The sequence below is a fragment of the Eriocheir sinensis genome, chromosome 47 (assembly GCF_024679095.1).
Source record: "Eriocheir sinensis breed Jianghai 21 chromosome 47, ASM2467909v1, whole genome shotgun sequence".
In the NCBI taxonomy this organism is placed as follows: domain Eukaryota; kingdom Metazoa; phylum Arthropoda; class Malacostraca; order Decapoda; family Varunidae; genus Eriocheir; species Eriocheir sinensis.
The window spans coordinates 2,022,841-2,042,097 of record NC_066555.1 but is presented as its reverse complement, the minus strand read 5'-3'; the positions used below and the strand labels follow the sequence as shown (position 1 = coordinate 2,042,097).

Sequence of the window (19,257 nt, the reverse complement as noted above, 5' to 3'; positions counted from 1 at the left end):
TTATTTCACTTTTTCAACCCTTCGTCATTCGCTGTCTTCCTTTCATTTCTTGGTCTTGTTCTTTGTCCTCCTTCATGTTTTTTCCATCCTCTTATTTCTTGTTAATCTCATTTACCATTGTTTCACTTTTTTTCATTTCATTTTTCGTTTCCCCTCATCTCGTTTTCTTCTTCATCTCTCATTCTTTCATCTTATTTTCGTCTTTTCTTCATTTTCTTTCGTTTCTCATATTCCTTGTTCACTGCATTGCTATTACACATCCGTTTTTCTCCTTTTTATCACTTTTTCCAACTCTCTCGTCCTTCTATTTCACCCCTCTTCTTTTTTCCTCTTTTTCGTCTCCTTTACCTACCTTCTATTTCCTTTCCTTTCTCTTTATTCTTTTTCGCTGCGTTACTGTTTCTCACTTTCTCCTTTTATTCGCTTTTATCAACTCCCTTGTTATTCTCCTTTCTCCTCTTTCTTCTTTCTCTTTTTCTTTTTTCTTTCTTCGTCTTTCTGCATATTTTATTCACCTTCGTTCTCGTTCTTGCTCACTGCATATATTATGACTCTCACATTGGTTTTGTTTTCATCTTCTTATTTCTTTATTTTTATTTCTCTTTTCTTTTTCTTCATTTTTCGTTTCTTTCTCTCTTCTTCTTCTTCCTTTTCTTCTTCTTTTCTTTTTCTTCTTCTTTTGTTATTACTACTTTTACGACCACCATCACCTCTGTCCTCTTCCTTTTCTTCTTCTTTTCTTCTTCTTTTTCTTATTTTTCTTATTTTTCTTATTATTTTATTACTACTTTTACTAACACCATCACACCTGTCATTATTTTATTATCTGGAAGGGTTTTTTTACTGCATTATCATTATTATCATCATTATTATTATTATTATTATCATCATCATCATCATCATCATCATTATTACTACCATTGCTCCTGCGTGGTCGTCTTGCCTTCCCATTGCCTCAGTCATGATAGCCAAGGTAATGTTCCGTAGCATTTATCATACACTTCATTTTATCGCATTCTTTACGCCTATATTTATTCCCGCGCCAAAGTTTTCATTCAGTATATTTTGCCTCGCAGTGTTTTTTGTCATGGTCCTGCTGCCACATATATTTTTTTACCGTTTATTTCATTGAGTTAGTTATTATTGTTATCATCATTATTATTATTATTATTATTATTATTTTTATTATTATTATTATTATTGTTATTATTATATTTCCAAACCGCATCTCTCCATTTTTTTACCATTCCTCACTGCATTCCCGGGACTGCCATGAATGACGGAATGACTGCTCGCCGCGGTGTGGGTTTGATGTTGTTCCTGCAAACTCTTGTGCCGCTTCCTCTGAGTTTTGTTCCCCGGTCTGATCGGTTTATGAGTTCAGTTTATTCAGTTTTCTCGTGAAGTCAATTATTACTTTTTTTTTCTCTTGAGTATATTTATTATTTATAATGATTTTCATTTGATATATATATATTTGTAAATTTTCATTAGTTATTATTTCTTAAGTATTAATATCATTTCTTTTTATTATTATTAAAAATGTTATGTTTACTCTTTATTATCGTAATTGTTTATTATTATTATTATTATTATTATTATTATTATTATTATTATTATTATTATTATTATTATTATTATTATTATTATTATTATTATTATTATTATTATTATTATTATTATTATTATTATTATTATTATTATTATTATTATTGTTATTATTATTGTTATTATAATTTAAATTTCACGTTATCTTCACAATATTACATTCTTTTTTCCTCATATTATGACGATTTATTCAACTTTTGAGTACTTTCCTTACCGAAATGCATTCATTAACTTCATTTTTATAGTGAAATGAAAAATTACTTTTTTGATCAGTTCAGTACTTTTTATCAAATTTTCCAGTGCTTGCCTAGGATAGTTTCCCTCCCTCTTCCTGCCCCAAGCATGCGATGGGAGGAAGAAGAGGAGGAGGAGGAGGAGGAGGGGAGCAGGATGAGGAGGAGGAGGAGGAGGAGACAAACAGGGTGAGAGAGCTGCCTGTTTCCCAAATTTTAGTCTATTTTAAGGAACAAATATATCCCTTCCGTCCCGACCTCATGTCCCCCTTCTTCACTCTCCCTCATGCACCCTCACACCCTCCCCTCTCCCATTCACATCGACGCCCTTTACACCCTTTCAACTTTACCCTCCCCTCCCTTTCATGCCGACTCTTCACTCATTCCCTCTCCCCTCTTCCGCCCCCACATTTTCCCCTCCCCCTCCACCTCCTCCTCATTCTCACTGACCTTCCCTCTCCCTTCACGCCCACGCCCCCTCACTCTAATACACTAATGACCTTTCTCTCTCTTTATCTCTATATTTCTTTGTTTCTGTGTATCTCTCTACCTATCTTTGGCCTTTGTCTCTTTCTCTCTAACTGTCTATCTATCAATCTGTTTATCTGTCTATCTATCTTTGGCCTTCCTCTGTATTTTGTCTTTACTCTTACTTACTTTTACTTACTTTGTTTACTTTATCGTTACTTTTACTTACTTTTCCTTACTTTAACGTTACTTTTCCTTCACATTCACTGTTGACTTTTCTTGATTATCTTTTACCCACACAAGTTTCCTTCCTCTTTTTCCTTTCTTCCTTTATCCTCTCTTCTCCTCCTCCCTCTCTCATCTCCTTCTCCTCCTCCTTTCCTTCCTTTTCCTCTTCCTCCTCCTCCTCCTCCTCTTCTGCTTGCTCTCATTCCGCCTGTCTGCTTCCAGTGCTTGAAAAATCATTTAACATCCCTCTTCCTTCCTCTGTGACGGCGCACCTTTCTTTAGTCTCCCCCTTGACCCTCACTCTCCTTCCCCCATCACCCCACTTCCTCCCTTCTCCAATTTTTCTCTCCCCTCCTCCTCCCGTTATTCCCCTTCCCCATCAACCCCACTCCTCCCTTCTCCATTTTTTCTCTCCCCTCCTCCTACTCCCCTTCCCCATCTCCCCACTTCCTCCATTCTCCAATTTTATCTCCCCTCCTCCTCCCGTTACTCCCCTTCCCCATCAACCCCACTTCCTCCCTACTCCCATTCACTCCCCGTACACCTTTCCCCTCTTGCTTCCTCCCCTTCTTCCCCCCTCCTCCCCTCCCCAAGTAAATGATATCCATGGGGCTGTTTTTGCTCGGCCTGAGACTTGTTTTTCAGTCCCATGGTCTTGCTGGGTCTCGGATAAGCTGTGTTGTGATACCCCAAGATTAACGTTATCCTGAAGGGAGTCAGACTAGAGCATTGGAGGCCTTGCAAGCTGATGTTCCCTTTCGTTTTGTTTTCTATCACTGGAAGTCTTGCAAATTATAACCTTGTGTTTTTCATATACAATTGGAGACCTTGCAAGATTACATTCCCTTTGGTCAAGTTATTTTGTTGGTATTTAAATCACTTCATATATTTAAAGGCCGGTAAATGCTCTTGAAGTTTGAGAGGAATTGATTACGAACAAAAAAGTAATGAAATTGAAAGATTTAAAAGTAGAAAAAGATGATTTAGATGCAGTAATGGAAGTCAACTCATGAATGTGTTTCTTGCTTCAAATCTTGACTTTTATTTTATTTTTCTATGATTTTTTTTTGTCCAAACTGCCGTCTCAATCCGCTATACCTTCCCCTATTTCCCTCCCTTTCCCCTCCCCTTCCCTTTTCCTTCCCTCCCCTTTTCCCGCCTTCCAACTCCCCCCCTTCCCCTCCTCTTCCCCTCCCCTTCTTCTCTCCTCATCCCTTCCCCGCTCCCCTCATCCCCTGTCTTATAAGCATTGCATCCCCGGAGCGCATGAAGGGAACGATTCACTGTGATCTTGAGCGTAATGTTAAGGAAATTTACCCTAAGAACATGCTAATTTATAAGGCATTGTGGATTCCATTTTATTCCCTTTTTTTTCATAATGATTCAATCCTCATGCACTCAGCTCCTCATTCCCCCAGCCCCCCCCCCCCTCTCCTTTCTTCTCTCTCCACACACACACACAGACACACACACACACACACGCACACAGTTGCTCAGAGGCAGGTAAGTGAAGCTAATCAATAATGCAGAACACACACACACACACACACACACACACACACACACACACACTCATAGCTGTAATTGTGTGTAGTCGGTGAGCGATAGACTGTCCAGGTATAGTGAAGTGGGATTGACATAACGCAGTGAAATCCTTATAGTAATTCTGATTTAGTGTTCGAAATCACGCAGTAGGGTTCAATTTCGCGTCATATACTAGTTTTTTTTTTTTATACTCCCTTGAAAACAAAACAAAAATAAAAATGCTGATCTAATGTTTAAAACCGCGCCATGGAGTTCAATTTCTTCTTTCTCTTTCTCTTTTCTTCCTATTTGACACGCTTGAAATCAAAACAAAAATTAATACTCATCTTATGCCCGAAATCAATGCTATAAGTTTCAATTCCTCCTTTTTCGGGTTAAAACAAAACCATTAACGCTGGTCAAATATTCGAAACCGCAATGTAGGGTTCAAATCCTTCTCGTACAATAGATTCCTTGCTCTCTAACACTCGCAAGAAAAGAAATCCGAAACTAAGCTGATCTAATGTTCGAAATCACATAACAGGTTTCAATTCCTTCTCGGGTTAAACGAAAACATTAATTGTTCTAATATTCGAAACCGCTGTGTAGGGTTCAATCCTTTATTCCTTTCGCACAATAGATTCTTTTCTCTTTAACACTCGCAAGAATAGAAATAAAAAAAACTAAGCTGATCTAATGTTCGAAATCACATAATAGGTTTTAATTCCTTCTCGGGTTAAACGAAAACATTAATTCTGTTCTAATATTTGAAACCGCACAATAAATTATTTTCTCTTTAACACTCGCAAGAATAGAAATAAAAAAAACTAAGCTGATCTAACGTTCGAAATCACATAATAAGGTTTCAGTTCCTTCTTCTCGGATTAAAACAAAAATATTAATGCAAATCTCATATTCAAAAGCACAGTATAGCGTCGGACTCCTCCTTATATGACTAATGGGTTCCTTTCTATCTAACACTCATGCAAACCTAAAACAAATCAAAATCGCGTATAGGTAGTCGTGAAGAGGCTCAAGATACTGCAGATAGATAGCGTTGGTAACCTTCCTTTTGACGCCATCCGAAGCCTCTACCACGAGCAAAAGAGAAGCCGAGAAAACATGTAAGCGTGAGGCAAATAGGGAATAAAGGAAGGGAGGGAGGGAAGGGGGTACATGGTGTGGATTTAAAGGCAGGAAGATGGGAAGCTGACTAAACAGGTAGGCGTGAAACAAATGGGAAAAGAAAGGAAGGACGAAAGAAAGGCGATGTGAAATGAAAGGGAGGAAGGTAGAAAGGAGGTTGAATGTGAGAAGATGGAGAAAGGTGTTGTGGACTAAAAGCCAGAGAGGTGGAATTTGAGGTGGAATATAGGAGAGCCTTAGAGGAGGAGGGAGGAGGAAAAGGAGGAGGTTGAAAAGAGAGAAGAAGGAAGAGAAAAAGAAAAGGGTTTAGGAGAAGATGGAAGAGGAAAGGAAGAAGTGAAGGGAAAGAGGAAGAGGAAGAGATTGAGAAGAGAAAAGAGAAAAAGAAAGAGGTTCAGGAGAAGAAAGGGGAGAATAGTGAAGAAATTGAGAAGTAAGAAAAAAAGAGAGATTAAGGAGAATAGAGAAGAGAAAAATTGAAGAACTGAAAGAAGGAGAAAAGAGAAAGAAAGAGGTTGAGGGAAAGAGGAAAAAGTAAGACTAAGAAGTTTAGGGGAGGAAACGAGAGGAAAAGAAAGAAATCAAGGAATAGAAGGGAAGAAGAAAAGACATTGGATGAGAGTTCGTACTTTCATTCCTTTTCCCTTCTTTCTCTTGTCTCACTTCTCCCTACGTTCGTTCCAAGCAATCACCAAAAACACAAGACGGTGATGTTGACGGGTCGCGAGTTAAGGGACGGAACGGAACAAGGCGCTAAAAGGGAGTCATTTCGCTTCCTATTCAGAGGTATTTCGGTCTTCATTGTCCGACACACACACACGGCAACACTTGTACTCTTCCCCCTTGGGCCTCGTCTCTCTTCTCTCTCGCTCTTCTTCTTAACGAGATGGAAGGTTGAGGAGAGATGACGAAAGAGGAGGAGAAGGAGGCTGTACAGTGTTAAGAGGGTGCAAAGGAGGACATAGGGACTGTTAAGGAGGAAAGGAAAGGAGGATAAAAAGACGAAAGGAAGAGAAGTTAGAAATAGAAACGATATTGAATTAGTATTAGTAGAGGAGAATGAAAGAGAAGTAGGAAGAAGAGGTACAGTATCAAGATGGTGCGGAGGAGAAAATGAAGGAAGGGAGAGAAGTTAAAAATAAGAACGATAGTAAATTAATATTGTTTGATGGGAGAGTAGAAGAGGATTAAAAGAAGGAAGGGAGAGAGAAAAAAAGGACTTTCAAATTGGTATTGTTCGATAGGGAAGACGAAAATTTTAAAAAGGAAGGGAAAGAAAGCACAATATTAAATTAAATGTTCAAGAAGTTCAAGAAGAGAATTTAAAGAAGAATGGGCGAAAATCTAAGAGTAAGGACGATATTAGATTATTAGAAGAAAGAACTGAGGTACAGCTTGAAAGAAAAAGTCGAAGAGGATAATAGAGATGGAGATAGCTAAGTCAAAAGTCAACTACGATATTAGATTTACACATTGGAGAACTAACGCAATATAAGAGGAAGAAAATGAAGACGATAGAAAGAAGGAAGATAGATGGAGCGGGTAAAGAAAATAACAAGTTGACATATTACGAAGAAGACAAAAACAGTTTATATATATACTTAGAAATGGAAGGATAAAAGGAAGTCCACATGATTTATATATTCTACGAAGGAAGTGATTTAGAAAGAATGTAGAAAGATAAGGTTTAAAAGTACAAGTAGTTATTAAAGAAGGCAGGGACGGTCTTTAGTTAGCAGTGCAGTAAAGAAGAAAATTGAGGGGAAACTGAGAAAATTCTGGACATAGTGAAGGAAGAAAAAAAAATAAAAAAAGACGTCAAATAAATAAAGTAGAAACACAGAACGTAAAAGAAGAGGAGAGAGAGAGAGAGAGCACGTGTTTACAGAATGTTGGGTTGAGTTAATATTTGCCCCTCGCGGTTCCCTTGAGCGGCTGGAGGAGGGGATGAAGTTATGGGCCCCAACCCTTCACCCTTTCGATAGACGTAACACCCTCCCCCCAACCCACCCCCCACCCCCTCACCCCTTCCTGTCCCGTCCCACCCCTCCTCTTCGATTCCCTTACCTTACCTTCGATTCGCTTTCCATACCTTAACTTTCATTCCCTAGCCTTCCCTTCCCTTTCCTTTCCTTTTCCTCTCTTTCGTTCCCTTTCTTTTCCTTTCCTTGCTGTCCTTTCCCTTATCTGACCTTACTTTATCACCCTTTCCCTTCCCTTACCTTACTTTACCTTCCCTTACCTTCTCTTCCCTTTCTTTTCTCCCGTTCCCTTCCCTTACCTTCCCTTACCTTCCTTTTCATTTCCTCCTCTTCCCATCCCTTCCATCTCACTCCCTTCCCTCCCCTCCCTTCCCTTCCCTTCCCGTTCCTTCCCCTCGCTTCCCATCCCATCATTTACTTTCCCCTCCTTTCTCTTCCTTACCTTTCCTTCCCATACCTTACCTTACCAACAAACCTCCGAAATCTGGGTCAGCTGTCCGTTTAAACCTTCCATTTTCTCTTTGACGAGGAACCAAGAGGAATTCTTCTAGTGTGAATAATTTACTTAGTACACGGCTCCTCCTCCTCCTCCTCCTCCCATCTAGTTCTATTTGTTCTTGAAGGATTCTCTCTCTTGATTATGACAACATTTACTCTCTCGTTAGGCCCACCTTTCCTACCTCTCCCTCCTTTTCTCTCCTCCTCTCCCTCCCTCTCTCCCATTCCCTTTCTCTCCCGCCTCTCCCATTCTCTCCTTCCCTCCCTCTCCCCCCTCCCTTAATCTCCTCGTCTAAACCCGTCTTCCACTCTCTCCTTCTACCTCCCTCTTCCCTCTCCCTCCTTCCCTCCCTCTCTCCTCATCTACATCCGTCTCTCCAATAGGCCTCCTTCTCTTCCAGCTGTGTGGGCGTAATTATGGACATAGGCCTCTTCCTCTTCCTCCTCCTCATCATCGTCATCATTATCCTCCTCATCCTCATACTCATCTTCTTCGTCTCCTCCAACCAAGACATATCATCCTTTTGACACTCAGAATCCGGTCTTTTGTCAGTCCTTTCTCTGTTATCCGCTCCTTTCTTGCTCTTCTTGGGGTTCTCACGCTCGCCCAGTAACCTTTGAGAGGAGTTTGGTTGGTGGGCGAAGCGTTGGAAGGATCATCGAAGTCTTTGATAAGGACTGGAAGGAAGTGTCGTTCGAGTGGAGGGCAATAGAGGGTCGCTGAAAGTTGGGTGTTAGAAGGGAGATTCAGGGTTGTTAGGTCTTTAAGTAAGGGAGGAAGGAAGGAAGTGCCGTTGGAGTGTAAGACAAAAGAGGGTCGTTAAGAAAGTCGGGTGTTAGATGAAGGGAGACTGAGGGTCGTTAGGTATTGTAATAAAAGTTGATGGGCTGAAGAAGCAAGCGTGTAGGTCAGCCGTTAAGGTCAAGGTCTTCAATGTGTAGGTAGGTTAGTAGAAGGTCAAGAAAGGCTTATATAGAATGACGGTCGAAGTTTTTTTCTTATGACAGAGTGCAGCAAGCAGTTATATACAGAGAGTGAGGAAAGTACATAAAGATGGATGATGGAAGGTTTGACATATGAAGTTAGTAAGGAGCAAGCAATTTTATATAAAGATGAAAGGTTAAAGGTTTAAAAAGACTGGGGGTTTAAAGTTTATGAATTTGGTAGGACGATGTTAGTTCATAAAGGTCGAGGAAGGATTTTAAAGATGGAAGGTCAGGAGTTTAATTTGGTACGCCGAAGTTAGTTTGTAAAGATGAAGGGCTAAGTTAAGGTAAATATAAAGTTGGGGTTTATAAAAATGGAAGATCAAAAGTTTATGAAGTTGGCAGGAAGAAGAGAGTTTTTATAGCTGTACATAAGGTCAAAGAGGATTTATAGAACTGATAGGACGAAGGTAATAGATAAACTTAAAAGGTCGAATGGGAAATTTATAGATCATAGACAAAAGTTTATAAAATTGATAGACAAAAAGCAGAAATAAGAAACAAAGAGGTTATGGGAGTCGTTGGAAGGCAGAAAGAAGTTAAAAAAGATGGAAGGTCGAAGAGGGTTTTCAAAGATGCAAGGTCAAAAGTTTATATAATTGTTAGATAAAGTAGAAATATGCAAGGACGAAAAGGGTTTATGAAGACAGAAATTCGAGAGTTTAAAGTTGATAGGACGAAGGTAGTTGATACAGGTAAAAGGTCAGAGAGGGATGGAATTTTATATGGAATTTTAGAGGGATTTTAAGAGGGAATTTTAGAGGGATTTTAAGAGGGAATTTTAGAGGGATTTTAAGAGGGATTTTAAGAGGGAATTTAAGAGGGAATTTTAGAGGGATTTTAAGAGGGAATTTTAGAGGGATTTTAAGAGGAAGTTTTAGAGGGAATTTTAGAGGGATTTTAGAGGAAATTTTAGAGGGATTTTAGAGAGGGAGGAAACTTTAGAGAGAGATGGAGGTCGACAATTGAAAAGTTGGTAGTCGATACAGATAAAAGGTCAAAGGAGGTACAATTTTAAAGAGGAAAAGGTCGTCGAAAATTTTTGTGTCAGGAAGTAAAGAATTGCCCGCATATCCCGTGTACAGACCATTAGGCGGAGTGGATTGTGCTGCTGACGCTACGGAAAGAACGAAAGAAACGCTTGAAATGAAAAGTTTGTTCCGCTAAAGGTCAGACTGCGTAGGATAGGACGCGGCAACGGGAACAGCAATATGGTCGGTTTGAAATCTGTAAAAGAGGGATTACATACTGGAATGGAGACTTATAGTGAAGTTGTAAGCCTATCGATCTGAACGTATTTTGTCATTTTCTTTTGTGTGTTTATGTTTGATTTTAAAGAGGGAAGATTTTAATGCAGTTTGAGGGAATACATCGGTTAGTTTACCTCGCCTTTCCTCCTCTTCCTCCTCCTCCTCCTCCTCCTCCTCCTTCTCTTCCTCTTCCTTTACCTATTCTTCCTCATCATCACCCTTATTCTTCCTTTTCTCCTTTTCTCTTCTTCCTTATCCTCTTCATCCTCCTCTTCCTCATTCCCCTCCTCCTCCTCCTGTACTTTCTCCCTCTCCTCCTCCTCGTTCTCCATTACCTCCTCTTCCTCCTCCTCCTCCTCCTCCTCCTCCTTCTCTTCCTCCTCCTTTATTCTTCTCCTCCTCCTTTACTTTCTCCTTCTCCTCCTCCTCGTTCTCCATTACCTCCTCTTCCTTCTCCTCCTCCTCCTCCTCCTCCTCCTCCTCCTCCTCCTCCTCCTCCTCCTCCTCCGTACGAACCCTAAGAGGAAGAGTGAGGAAGGTCGTCGTGATTGCCAAGAAGGGACAAATATTGGACTTTTTTGTTATTGGAAACTACGCATGGGAAAGTTTGCCCATAACTTTACCGGTGTTTTTTAGATAGATATTGAATACTTTATTTTTTAAGCGTTTGACCCATAAAATAAATTCGCCAAGTATGTCACGAAACTTTTTGACATTGAAACTAAGAGAGAAGCTTGGTCACTCCTTTCGCCCTTACTTACTTTGCTAACCTGATTGAAGCTGTTTTTTTAAGAGTATTTTAATATGTGTCGACGGAGCTCAAAAAAAAAAAATTTAAGTATGTCGAGAAACTTTTTGACATCGAAACTTAGAAGAAGAAAGCAATTTGTCCACTCCTCCCGCCTTGCCTTACTTTACAGGCGATCTCATTGAAACAGTTTTGTGAGAGAATTTTACTTTATGAATACGGTACTTTTTTTTTAAGCGTCCAACCCTAAAAGAAAATTATTCCTGTATGTCGCGAAACTTTGAAACTAAAAGAGAGACATTTGTTCACTTCTTCTGCCATGATTTATTTCACTGTCCTCATTGAAACTACTAAATGTTTTAAGGTGACGGAGGAGCTCAATGGCTATAACAATGTCTAGTATAAATGAGTTAATGGCAGCAAGGTCACAGATAGGCGTAGTCGGACCTTATCGAAACTGTAATGAGATAATATTTTAAGGCGACTAAGCTCAGTTTCAATGAGGTCGTCTGTCAAGTAAGTCAAGGCGGAAGGAGTGGACAAGTTTCTTTCTTCTTCTAAGTTTCAATTTCATAAAGTTTCACGACCTACTTGAACTGCTTTTCTGTTTAGCTCCGTCGACTTATATTAAAATACTCTCAAAAAACAGCTTCAAATCAGGTTAGTAAAGTAAATAAGGGCGAAAGGAGTGACCAAGTTTCAATGTCAAAAAGTATTCAATATCTATCTAAGAACACCGGTAAAGTTAAGGGCGAACTTTCTCATCCGTAGTTTCCAATAACAAAACAGTCCAATATTTGTCCCTTCTTGGCAAACACGACGACCTTCCTCACTCTTCCTTCTTTTTCTTTATGATGAATGGTTTAATGTATGCAACTTCACAACTAGGCGCACGTAGGTCGGGTTGGAAAAGTTGCCCTCAGCTGTTACTGGATCGATGCTATGCTCCGACCTCGAACGTATGATTATTATTATTATGCTGATGATTGATAAGCGATAAAAAAACGCTATGTATATTATTTTCCTGACTGATATACGGTAAAAAGAAACGGTACGATATTATGTACGGTATATAGACAGACCAAGAACTAAACAAAAAAAATGTACATGATAATTTATAAAAGGTAAAAAAATCATCGTATATTTTTTTTCTGATGTCTAGGAGCTAAAAAAAATACTACTACATGTTGTTGTTATTAAGAAAGCAAAGAGAGGGAGAGAAAAAGAAAGCAAAAGAACTGTCAACATTAACTCAAAGGTGTCGTGATGCCAAATACATAATGTGTTTTTTCCTCATCTATCGCTAATGTTATAGAGAAAAGAATAAAATAATAAACTAAAAATATCTCTTAAGGTTTGTTTATTGGGAATTGAGTATAATTTTTTTTTTTCCAAGCTGTAAAGAGTAGTAGTCAACTTAAAGCGTCTCTAAGGAGTTTTTTCATCAGGTATAGAGTTTAATACAATTTTTTATCAGGTCGAAAGTATAGTTTTCCTTCAAGATGCAATGAGTCACCGATGTTACAAAGAAATAATAATCAACTGAAAACAACTCTAACGATTAATATATTTCTCGGGCATAGACTTCAGTACATTCTCTTCAAGTTACAAAGAATAATAATCAACTTAAAACGTATCTAAGGAGTCGTTGTTGTTTTTTAATCAGGTACAAAGTTCAATACAAAGCTACAAAGAATAACAATCAACTTGAAACATCTCTAACGATTATTTTATTTCTCGGATCCATAGCTTAGTGCACTCTTTCTTCGCCTTGACATTAAGCCCCTAACGATCAGGTGTAACAGGGTGCCCCAGGTAACATATTGGCAACGGGACGAGGCACAGTGGCGGGGCGGAGGTGAGGTCGATCGCGTCCTTGGCCTGCAGAGTGTTGGTCGGCCCCGCGGCGCACTGGGGGTGGGGACGGAGGAGTAGATGTGGGGGGGAAGAGGTGGGCTTGTGGATGGGGAGGAAGTAGTTGGGGGCGGGTAGGTTGTGGGGAATAGATGTGGAAGGGAAGAGGTGGGTTTGTGGGCATTTGGGAGGGAAGACGTTGGTTTGTGGGTGGGGAGGTGGGTGTGGGGGTGTGGGTGGGTGGGTGGCAAGGTCCTCACGGCAATGTTCTTCAAGTTTCTCATAACCCCACGTAGTTTCACTCTTAAAGACCCTCACGACTCGCTTTGATGTTTTTACACAGTGAAGAGAGGTGTGTCCCTTCGCCCTGATATCTCGTATTTAGCTCTCTGGTAAAAATGAATAAACGCTGGAGTAAGTTCTTATGGCAATCTTTTTTAATCTGTTCATAATTCCACGTAGTTTTATTCTTAATGGCCGTCATAACTCACTTTGATGTTTCTAGACAGTACAGAGTTGTGTCCCTTCCTCCCTGTATCTCGTATTTAGCTGTCTGTTTGGTAAGAAAAAAACGCCAATGTTCCTCAAAAGTATCATGATGCCACGTACCTACCGAGTTTAATTCACGACTGGCTTCGATATTTCTAGATAGTACAGAGAGGTGTCATTCTATCCGTCATCTCGTGTTTAATTCCTAGACGACCTTCACGACTGACTTCGATATTTCTAGATGGTACAGAGAGGTGTCATTCTATCCGTCATCTCGTGTTTAATTCCTAGACGACCCTCACGACTTGCTTCGATATTTCTAGATAGTACAGAGAGGTGTCATTCTATCCGTCATCTCGTGGTTAGTTGTCTGTTGGGTAAGAAAAGGCCGCCCGAGTAGGAATAGTGACATTTGGTGCCCTTCTCTTCTTCCTATATAATCAGAGTTGGTAGCAAGACTCAATACTGCCCCGCATTCCTCTCTTAGTCCTTTGTGTTCAATAGTGAGTTATGCCAAAGCTGTCGTTACTGCTTCAGACTTTACACGTGTTTGATACATTATTGAACACTCCGATAAGAGATGTAGCCGTGCGAATGGAAGATTTAATATAGATTTATGAAGGTTTGAGACAGATGATGAATAACTTGTTCTTTAAACTGTCACACGCAGACCAACTTTCTTTGTGTACTCAGCTTAGGATTTTTACAGTAAAGGAAACAGCTCAAGGGCAAAAAATAAAAAAAATAAAAAAAGCCTGCTAATCACCACTCCTATAAAAGAAAGTATGGATGAGAGGCCAAAAGAGAGGTCAACTTCGGATGTTTTCACGTATCATTGTTTTCTTGATTATACCTCACAATGCCGTCTCATCACGCATCATTACTATTAAAACTCACTAACTATATATCTCGTTAATCAGTCAAGCGTTCAAGGTCTAAAACAGAGTAGACACAGGGGCTTAGTCAGTGCCTAGAGCCATGTATCTCTTTGGTTAGTGGAGCGTTCATGGGGCTGGACGGAGGAGAAATGGGGCCAGTCTAGAGCCGCTGGTTTAGTCAAGATTTATAGGTCTGTGGGTGCTCCGAATACGTTAGGTGAGGTGTGGCTTGCCGGTGAAGGGAGAGAGGGTGTGAAGGGGACAGGATAGAATGTGGGTTGGTGGTGAAGAGGAAAGAGGGAGGAGGGAGGAGAGCTGGACAGAATGGGTGTATGAAATGAGAAAGTCTTGAAAGGGAGTCTAAGGAAAGGAATATGCTGAGTTACTGAGGAAAACTCGTATGGGAAGGGAGAGGGTTGGTGTTGAAGGGGACTGGATGAAATAGAGTACCGTAAATGAAAATCTGTTGTGAGGTTGAGTGTAAGGAATAAGAAGGAACTGAAGCATAAGTTGACCGAAGTACTGCAGTGATGAAGTGACAGTTGGTAGTGGAGGATAGGGATTTTCTTTTTATGAGGGGTTGAAAAAGTAGAACCAGCTAGCTAAAGAGAAAGTGGGTGGGAAGAGAACAGAGGATAGGGAGTGAAGATCGCTGGTCAGTATATACAGTGAATGAGAAATGGTCGTGGAGGTGAGCAGAAAAGATGAGAAAGTGATAAAGAAGGTGTCCGGAGCAGGATTTATCTTAACCCGGTAGCTGCAGGGATCATGTTTCTTAAAGGTCCCTCTAAGCGAGAAAAATGAGAAAAAATCATCACTCACGCAAACCATTCCATAATATATATCAACGCATTTGTGATCAGTTTATGCATCATCTATTTTTGGGGGGTTTATATCATGGCAAAAATTTGGCCCGTCACTGGTACATAGTAAAGCCACAAATTTGGCCCGTCGCTGCTACCGGGTTAAGAATTTCCGGTCACTCTGAAGTACTATGAGAGAGACACCTTTACATACAGATAACGCTATACTAGAATATGGAGGGCCCTCATCTCTTAGTAGCGTTAAGAGGCCTCAGATAGGATGGTTAAGAAGAATGTTAAAATATTTCGGACGCAATAAAAAAAAATAAAAGTATAAAAAACACGTCGATCGTTCAATATGTTCGTGCTTGCCAGTCTATTTATTGGTGCCATTGAGTGCAGAACGAGCGTTGAGAAAAAAATGGTCCAGGCGGGTTTTAGGAGTTCGCTGTGAGGAAGGTGATGGTGGTGGTGGTGGAGGTGGTGGTGGAAGTGGTGCTGGTGGTGGTTGTTGCGGTCAGTAGCTGGTAGAGTGGTGGATCAATGGCTCACTCTCTAACAGGCGGAGTGAGTAATAGGGCGGTGTGTGTGTGTGTGTGTGTGTGTGTGTGTGTGTGTGTGTGTGTGTGTGTGTGTGTTAGTGGCTGTTGTTATGGTTCTGGTAACAATGATGACGATAGTAATGATATTAACACTATTTACGACACGACTGAGGGCCATTTTCCTCAGCCAGGTGGTAGGAAAAGGAGGAACGGAATGACAGTGGCAGTGAGGGTTATAGTAGTAGTAGTAGTGGTAGTGGTAGTAGTAGTAGTAGTAGTAGTAGTCGTGGCAGAGGCAGTGTGGCGCAGCATCAGAGTGACTAGCGTTGGGTCATTGGAAGTCAAAGTTAGGACGTAAACACACTCGTAAAAAAGATGAAAAAGAGCTCTAATACGCTAATGCTGCTTTACGACTTTTAGGAGAGAGAGCATTGAGGCGTATATGTGGCCAGGAGAGCGGAAGTGTGGGTGGCCGAGTGGGTGGATGGTTGAGTGGATGAGTGGGTGAGTGCAAGAGGTGACTATGAGTGTGACTGTGGATGGCTGAGTGGGTGAGTGACTGGCTATGTAACGTATGTGTGAGAGAGAGAGAAGGGATGGTAACTACGCATAACTTATATCGTATTGAGGCGTATGTGTAGCTATGAGGGTGATTGAGTGGGTGGGTGAAGGGGTAACGTATGTGTGGGTATGTGGTGGATGTGTAGATGGGTGTACTGGATGGTTGGGTGGTTGAGTAGGTGGGTATGTGGGTGAGTAACGTGTGTGTGTGTGGTGTGTGTGTGTGTGTGTGTGTGTGTGTGTGAAAGAGCTGGTCTACGCACTCGCTTATAAGGTTGGCGACGGTATTGATGTATGTGTGTGTGTGTGTGTGTGTGTGTGTGTGTGTGTGTGTGTGTGTGTGAGTGTGTGTGGGTTGGTGGGGGGCATGTGTGTGAGCGTAAAAGCTTGCCGTATGTTCGTAGGCGGCTGGACTTATACAACAAAACTCACACATAACCCTTTTTTATTTCTTTCCCCTCCGTCAATATCGACATACTTCCTTCTCCTCTTCCTCCTTTCGCTCACAATTTTCATCTTTCTCATTGCATGTGTGGGGGGTGGAAGGGAAGGTGTGTGTGTGTGTGTGTGTGTGTGTGTGTGTGTGTGTGTGTGTGTGTGTGTGTGTGTGTGTGTGTGTGTGTGTGTGTGTTTTAATATCGTCCTTTATGGCGTAATGGCGTAGTTTGTTGTTTATTGGCGGGGAGGTTATGATGGTGCCGTGGATGAGGCGTAAGATCCGTATTGGGAGGTAGACGGGGTGGTGATGGTGGTGGGTATAGTGAAGGGGTGTTGTAGGGTGAGGAGGAGGAGGAGGGAGGGAAGATGATGGAGACGATATGGTGTTGGTGGTGGTGTGGTAATGATGATGATAGGGGAGGAAGAAAAAGAGGAACGGAACAAGTTAAAGATACGAAAAGAAAAGGAGAGCCGAGGAGACTTGAGAAAGGGAAAGGAAGAGAAAATCTGTATTGTGTTGTCTAAAAAAGGAGTATAGTAGATGGAGGAAGAGATAGTTAAGATGATAATGGGTCAGATATGGTGATGGTGATGGGGTGTGTGGTGATGCAGGAAGAGAGAGAATAAGGGAACAGGTTAAAGATAGGCATAAAAAAAAGGGGGAGAACTGTTGTGACTATATAGTGTTTATATGTGATGGAGGAGAAAAAAGGAAGAAGAAAGGAACAGGTTAAAAATAAGTAAAGAAAGAGAAAGCTGTAAGGAAACTGACAAAGGGAAGCGAAAGGAAAATGTGTAGATGGAGGAAGAGGTTGTGAAGATGATGATGGAGAATATAGGGTAGTGATGATGTTTTGGTGTTTGGTGAAGGAAGGAAGGAAGGAAGGAAGATGGAAATGATGTTAAATGGAAGGGAATGGAAGCGATTGAAAGGGAAAGGAAGGGAAGGAAAGGGAAAAGCAATAGAAGGGAAAGGAAAGGGGATAGAAGAATAGAAAAGTAGAAGAGTTGATAAAGAGAATGGAACAAGTTAGAAATGAGAGAAGATGTTGCCGATGTTGTTGTAGTAGATGCTGGTGTGATGACGGAGGAAAGAGGGAGAGGAAGGGAACAAGTAAAAAATTAGTAAAAAAAAAAAAGGGGACAGCTACGGAGACTGATGAAAGGGAAACTAAGAAAAAAGGTGACATTATTGGAACGCAAATGGAAGGAAAAAATGGTAAAAAAAAAAAACGTGAATGATTTGGTGACATTTACGAGAGAGAGAGAGAGAGAGAGAACAAACACACACAAACACACACACACACACACACACACACACACACACACACACACACACACACACACACACACACACACATTTTTAATCATATCACCTTTCCAAACACAACCTTCTCCAACTCCCATTCTTTATCGTGTTACAAGAGAGAGCTTTTCCTACACATCAGAACTTATTTATCATATCTCCTGAACCACTCAAACGCTCCCCCTCCTTCCCCCCTCCACCCCCTCCACCACCGCCACTTCCATTCGAGACTTCTCCGCTTCCTCCTCCGCCCCGGTACAAACATTTCCCGTCCACAGCAATATTTCCAGAGATTCGTATCGTTAATGGCTGTGTATATGTTGTGCCTAATGGTGCGTGTGTGTGTGTGTGTGTGTGTGTGTGTGTGTGTGTGTGTGTGTGTGTTTGGAAATTGATTCTGTGATGCTCCTTTCTGTCACTTCCCGAATTGGATGGAAAATTTACGCTCGCTCTCTCTCTCGGTTTTACATTGAGACTCCACGAGAATATATATTAGAAACACAAATAGACACAATAACACACACACACACACACACACACACACACACACAAACACACACACACACACACAGTAGTAGAGTAACATTTTGCCTTTTTATCGTGAGAGAGAGAGAGAGAGAGAGATAACACACCCCGCCCCACCGAATCCATCTCTCCCCGTCACGTTATATAAGTCGCCTCGTCCTCCTCCATCTCACGCCTTTCCTGCATCGTCAAAATGTCATCACTGAGGCGCCCACGCAAGGCCTCTCCTTCCCCACCTCCTTCACCTTCATGTATTTACTCCATCACCACGTTTGCATGAGTGATGTATCTCCTCCTCCTCTTCCTCCTCCTACTCCTTTAGCTTCATCGCCTCCTCCTCCTCCTCCTCCTCCACCTCTTCCTACTTCGCCTCCTCCTCCTCCTCCTTCTCCTCCAGACGGCAATACCAGCTTAAAGGCGTCGCTAAGTCGTTTTTATTATTGAAGCTTGTCGAGACTCACTTCCATTCCTTTCCCGTTCTTCCTATTCCCTTTTTCCACTTTCCTTCCCTTCCCTGTTTTCTTTTCCCCTTCCCTTACTTTCCCTCCCCTTCCTTGCGCTTCCATCCCTCGGCACCATTTCCTTTTGCAGACCTTCCTTTTCCCTTCCCTTCTCTCCCTTTCCCTTTCCTTTCCTTACCTTCCCTTCCTTCAGCTCCTCCACTAACACTCCCTTCACTTCACATCGTCCATCCCTATGCCGCAGACCGTCACGGCATCACAACACTGACACCTTTATTTTGTTACTTATCCACGCCTTGCATGCTGCCGGCGGCTCTGTAGACTAACTTGTGTCTTCTCTTCCGTGACGCAGCACGCGGCGGGCCCCCAGCCAGCCCAGCGGGGGGAGCGACGCCCCTCGGCCGCCGTTCTCCACTCCGGCACCAAGTTCAGGCATGGACTCCTGCAGCTGATGATCCACACCATCGACCCGCTGCATGACGGTGAGTGAGTTCAGGTCCTCGTGTGAGTTCAGGCCCCGCCGCCGCCGCCGCCGCCGCCCCCTGCTACCACTACTGCTACCGCTGCTGTTGCTGCTCCTGCTGCTGCCATTGCTGCTGTTACTGCCCCCGCCGCCGCCGCCGCCGCTGCCGCTGCCACCGCCGCGATCGTCGCCTACACAGCCACCGCCACTGCCACCGCCGCCGCTACAGCTTTCCCTAGTGTTCCCTCCGCCTCTAGCAGCCGTT

General features: G+C 41.8%; 1 protein-coding gene across 8 annotated transcripts in view; it reads left to right on the top strand.

Moving 5' to 3' along the window:
* Positions 1-19,257, top strand: part of LOC126981273 (sodium/potassium/calcium exchanger Nckx30C-like) — a 137,241-nt gene that overhangs the window by 81,720 nt on the left and 36,264 nt on the right. For all 8 annotated transcript variants that reach the window (XM_050832161.1, XM_050832164.1, XM_050832168.1 and 5 more), the window contains one exon: positions 18,882-19,011. In XM_050832161.1, coding sequence (XP_050688118.1) covers positions 18,882-19,011 — 130 coding nt within the window. The remainder of the gene's footprint in view (positions 1-18,881; positions 19,012-19,257) is intronic.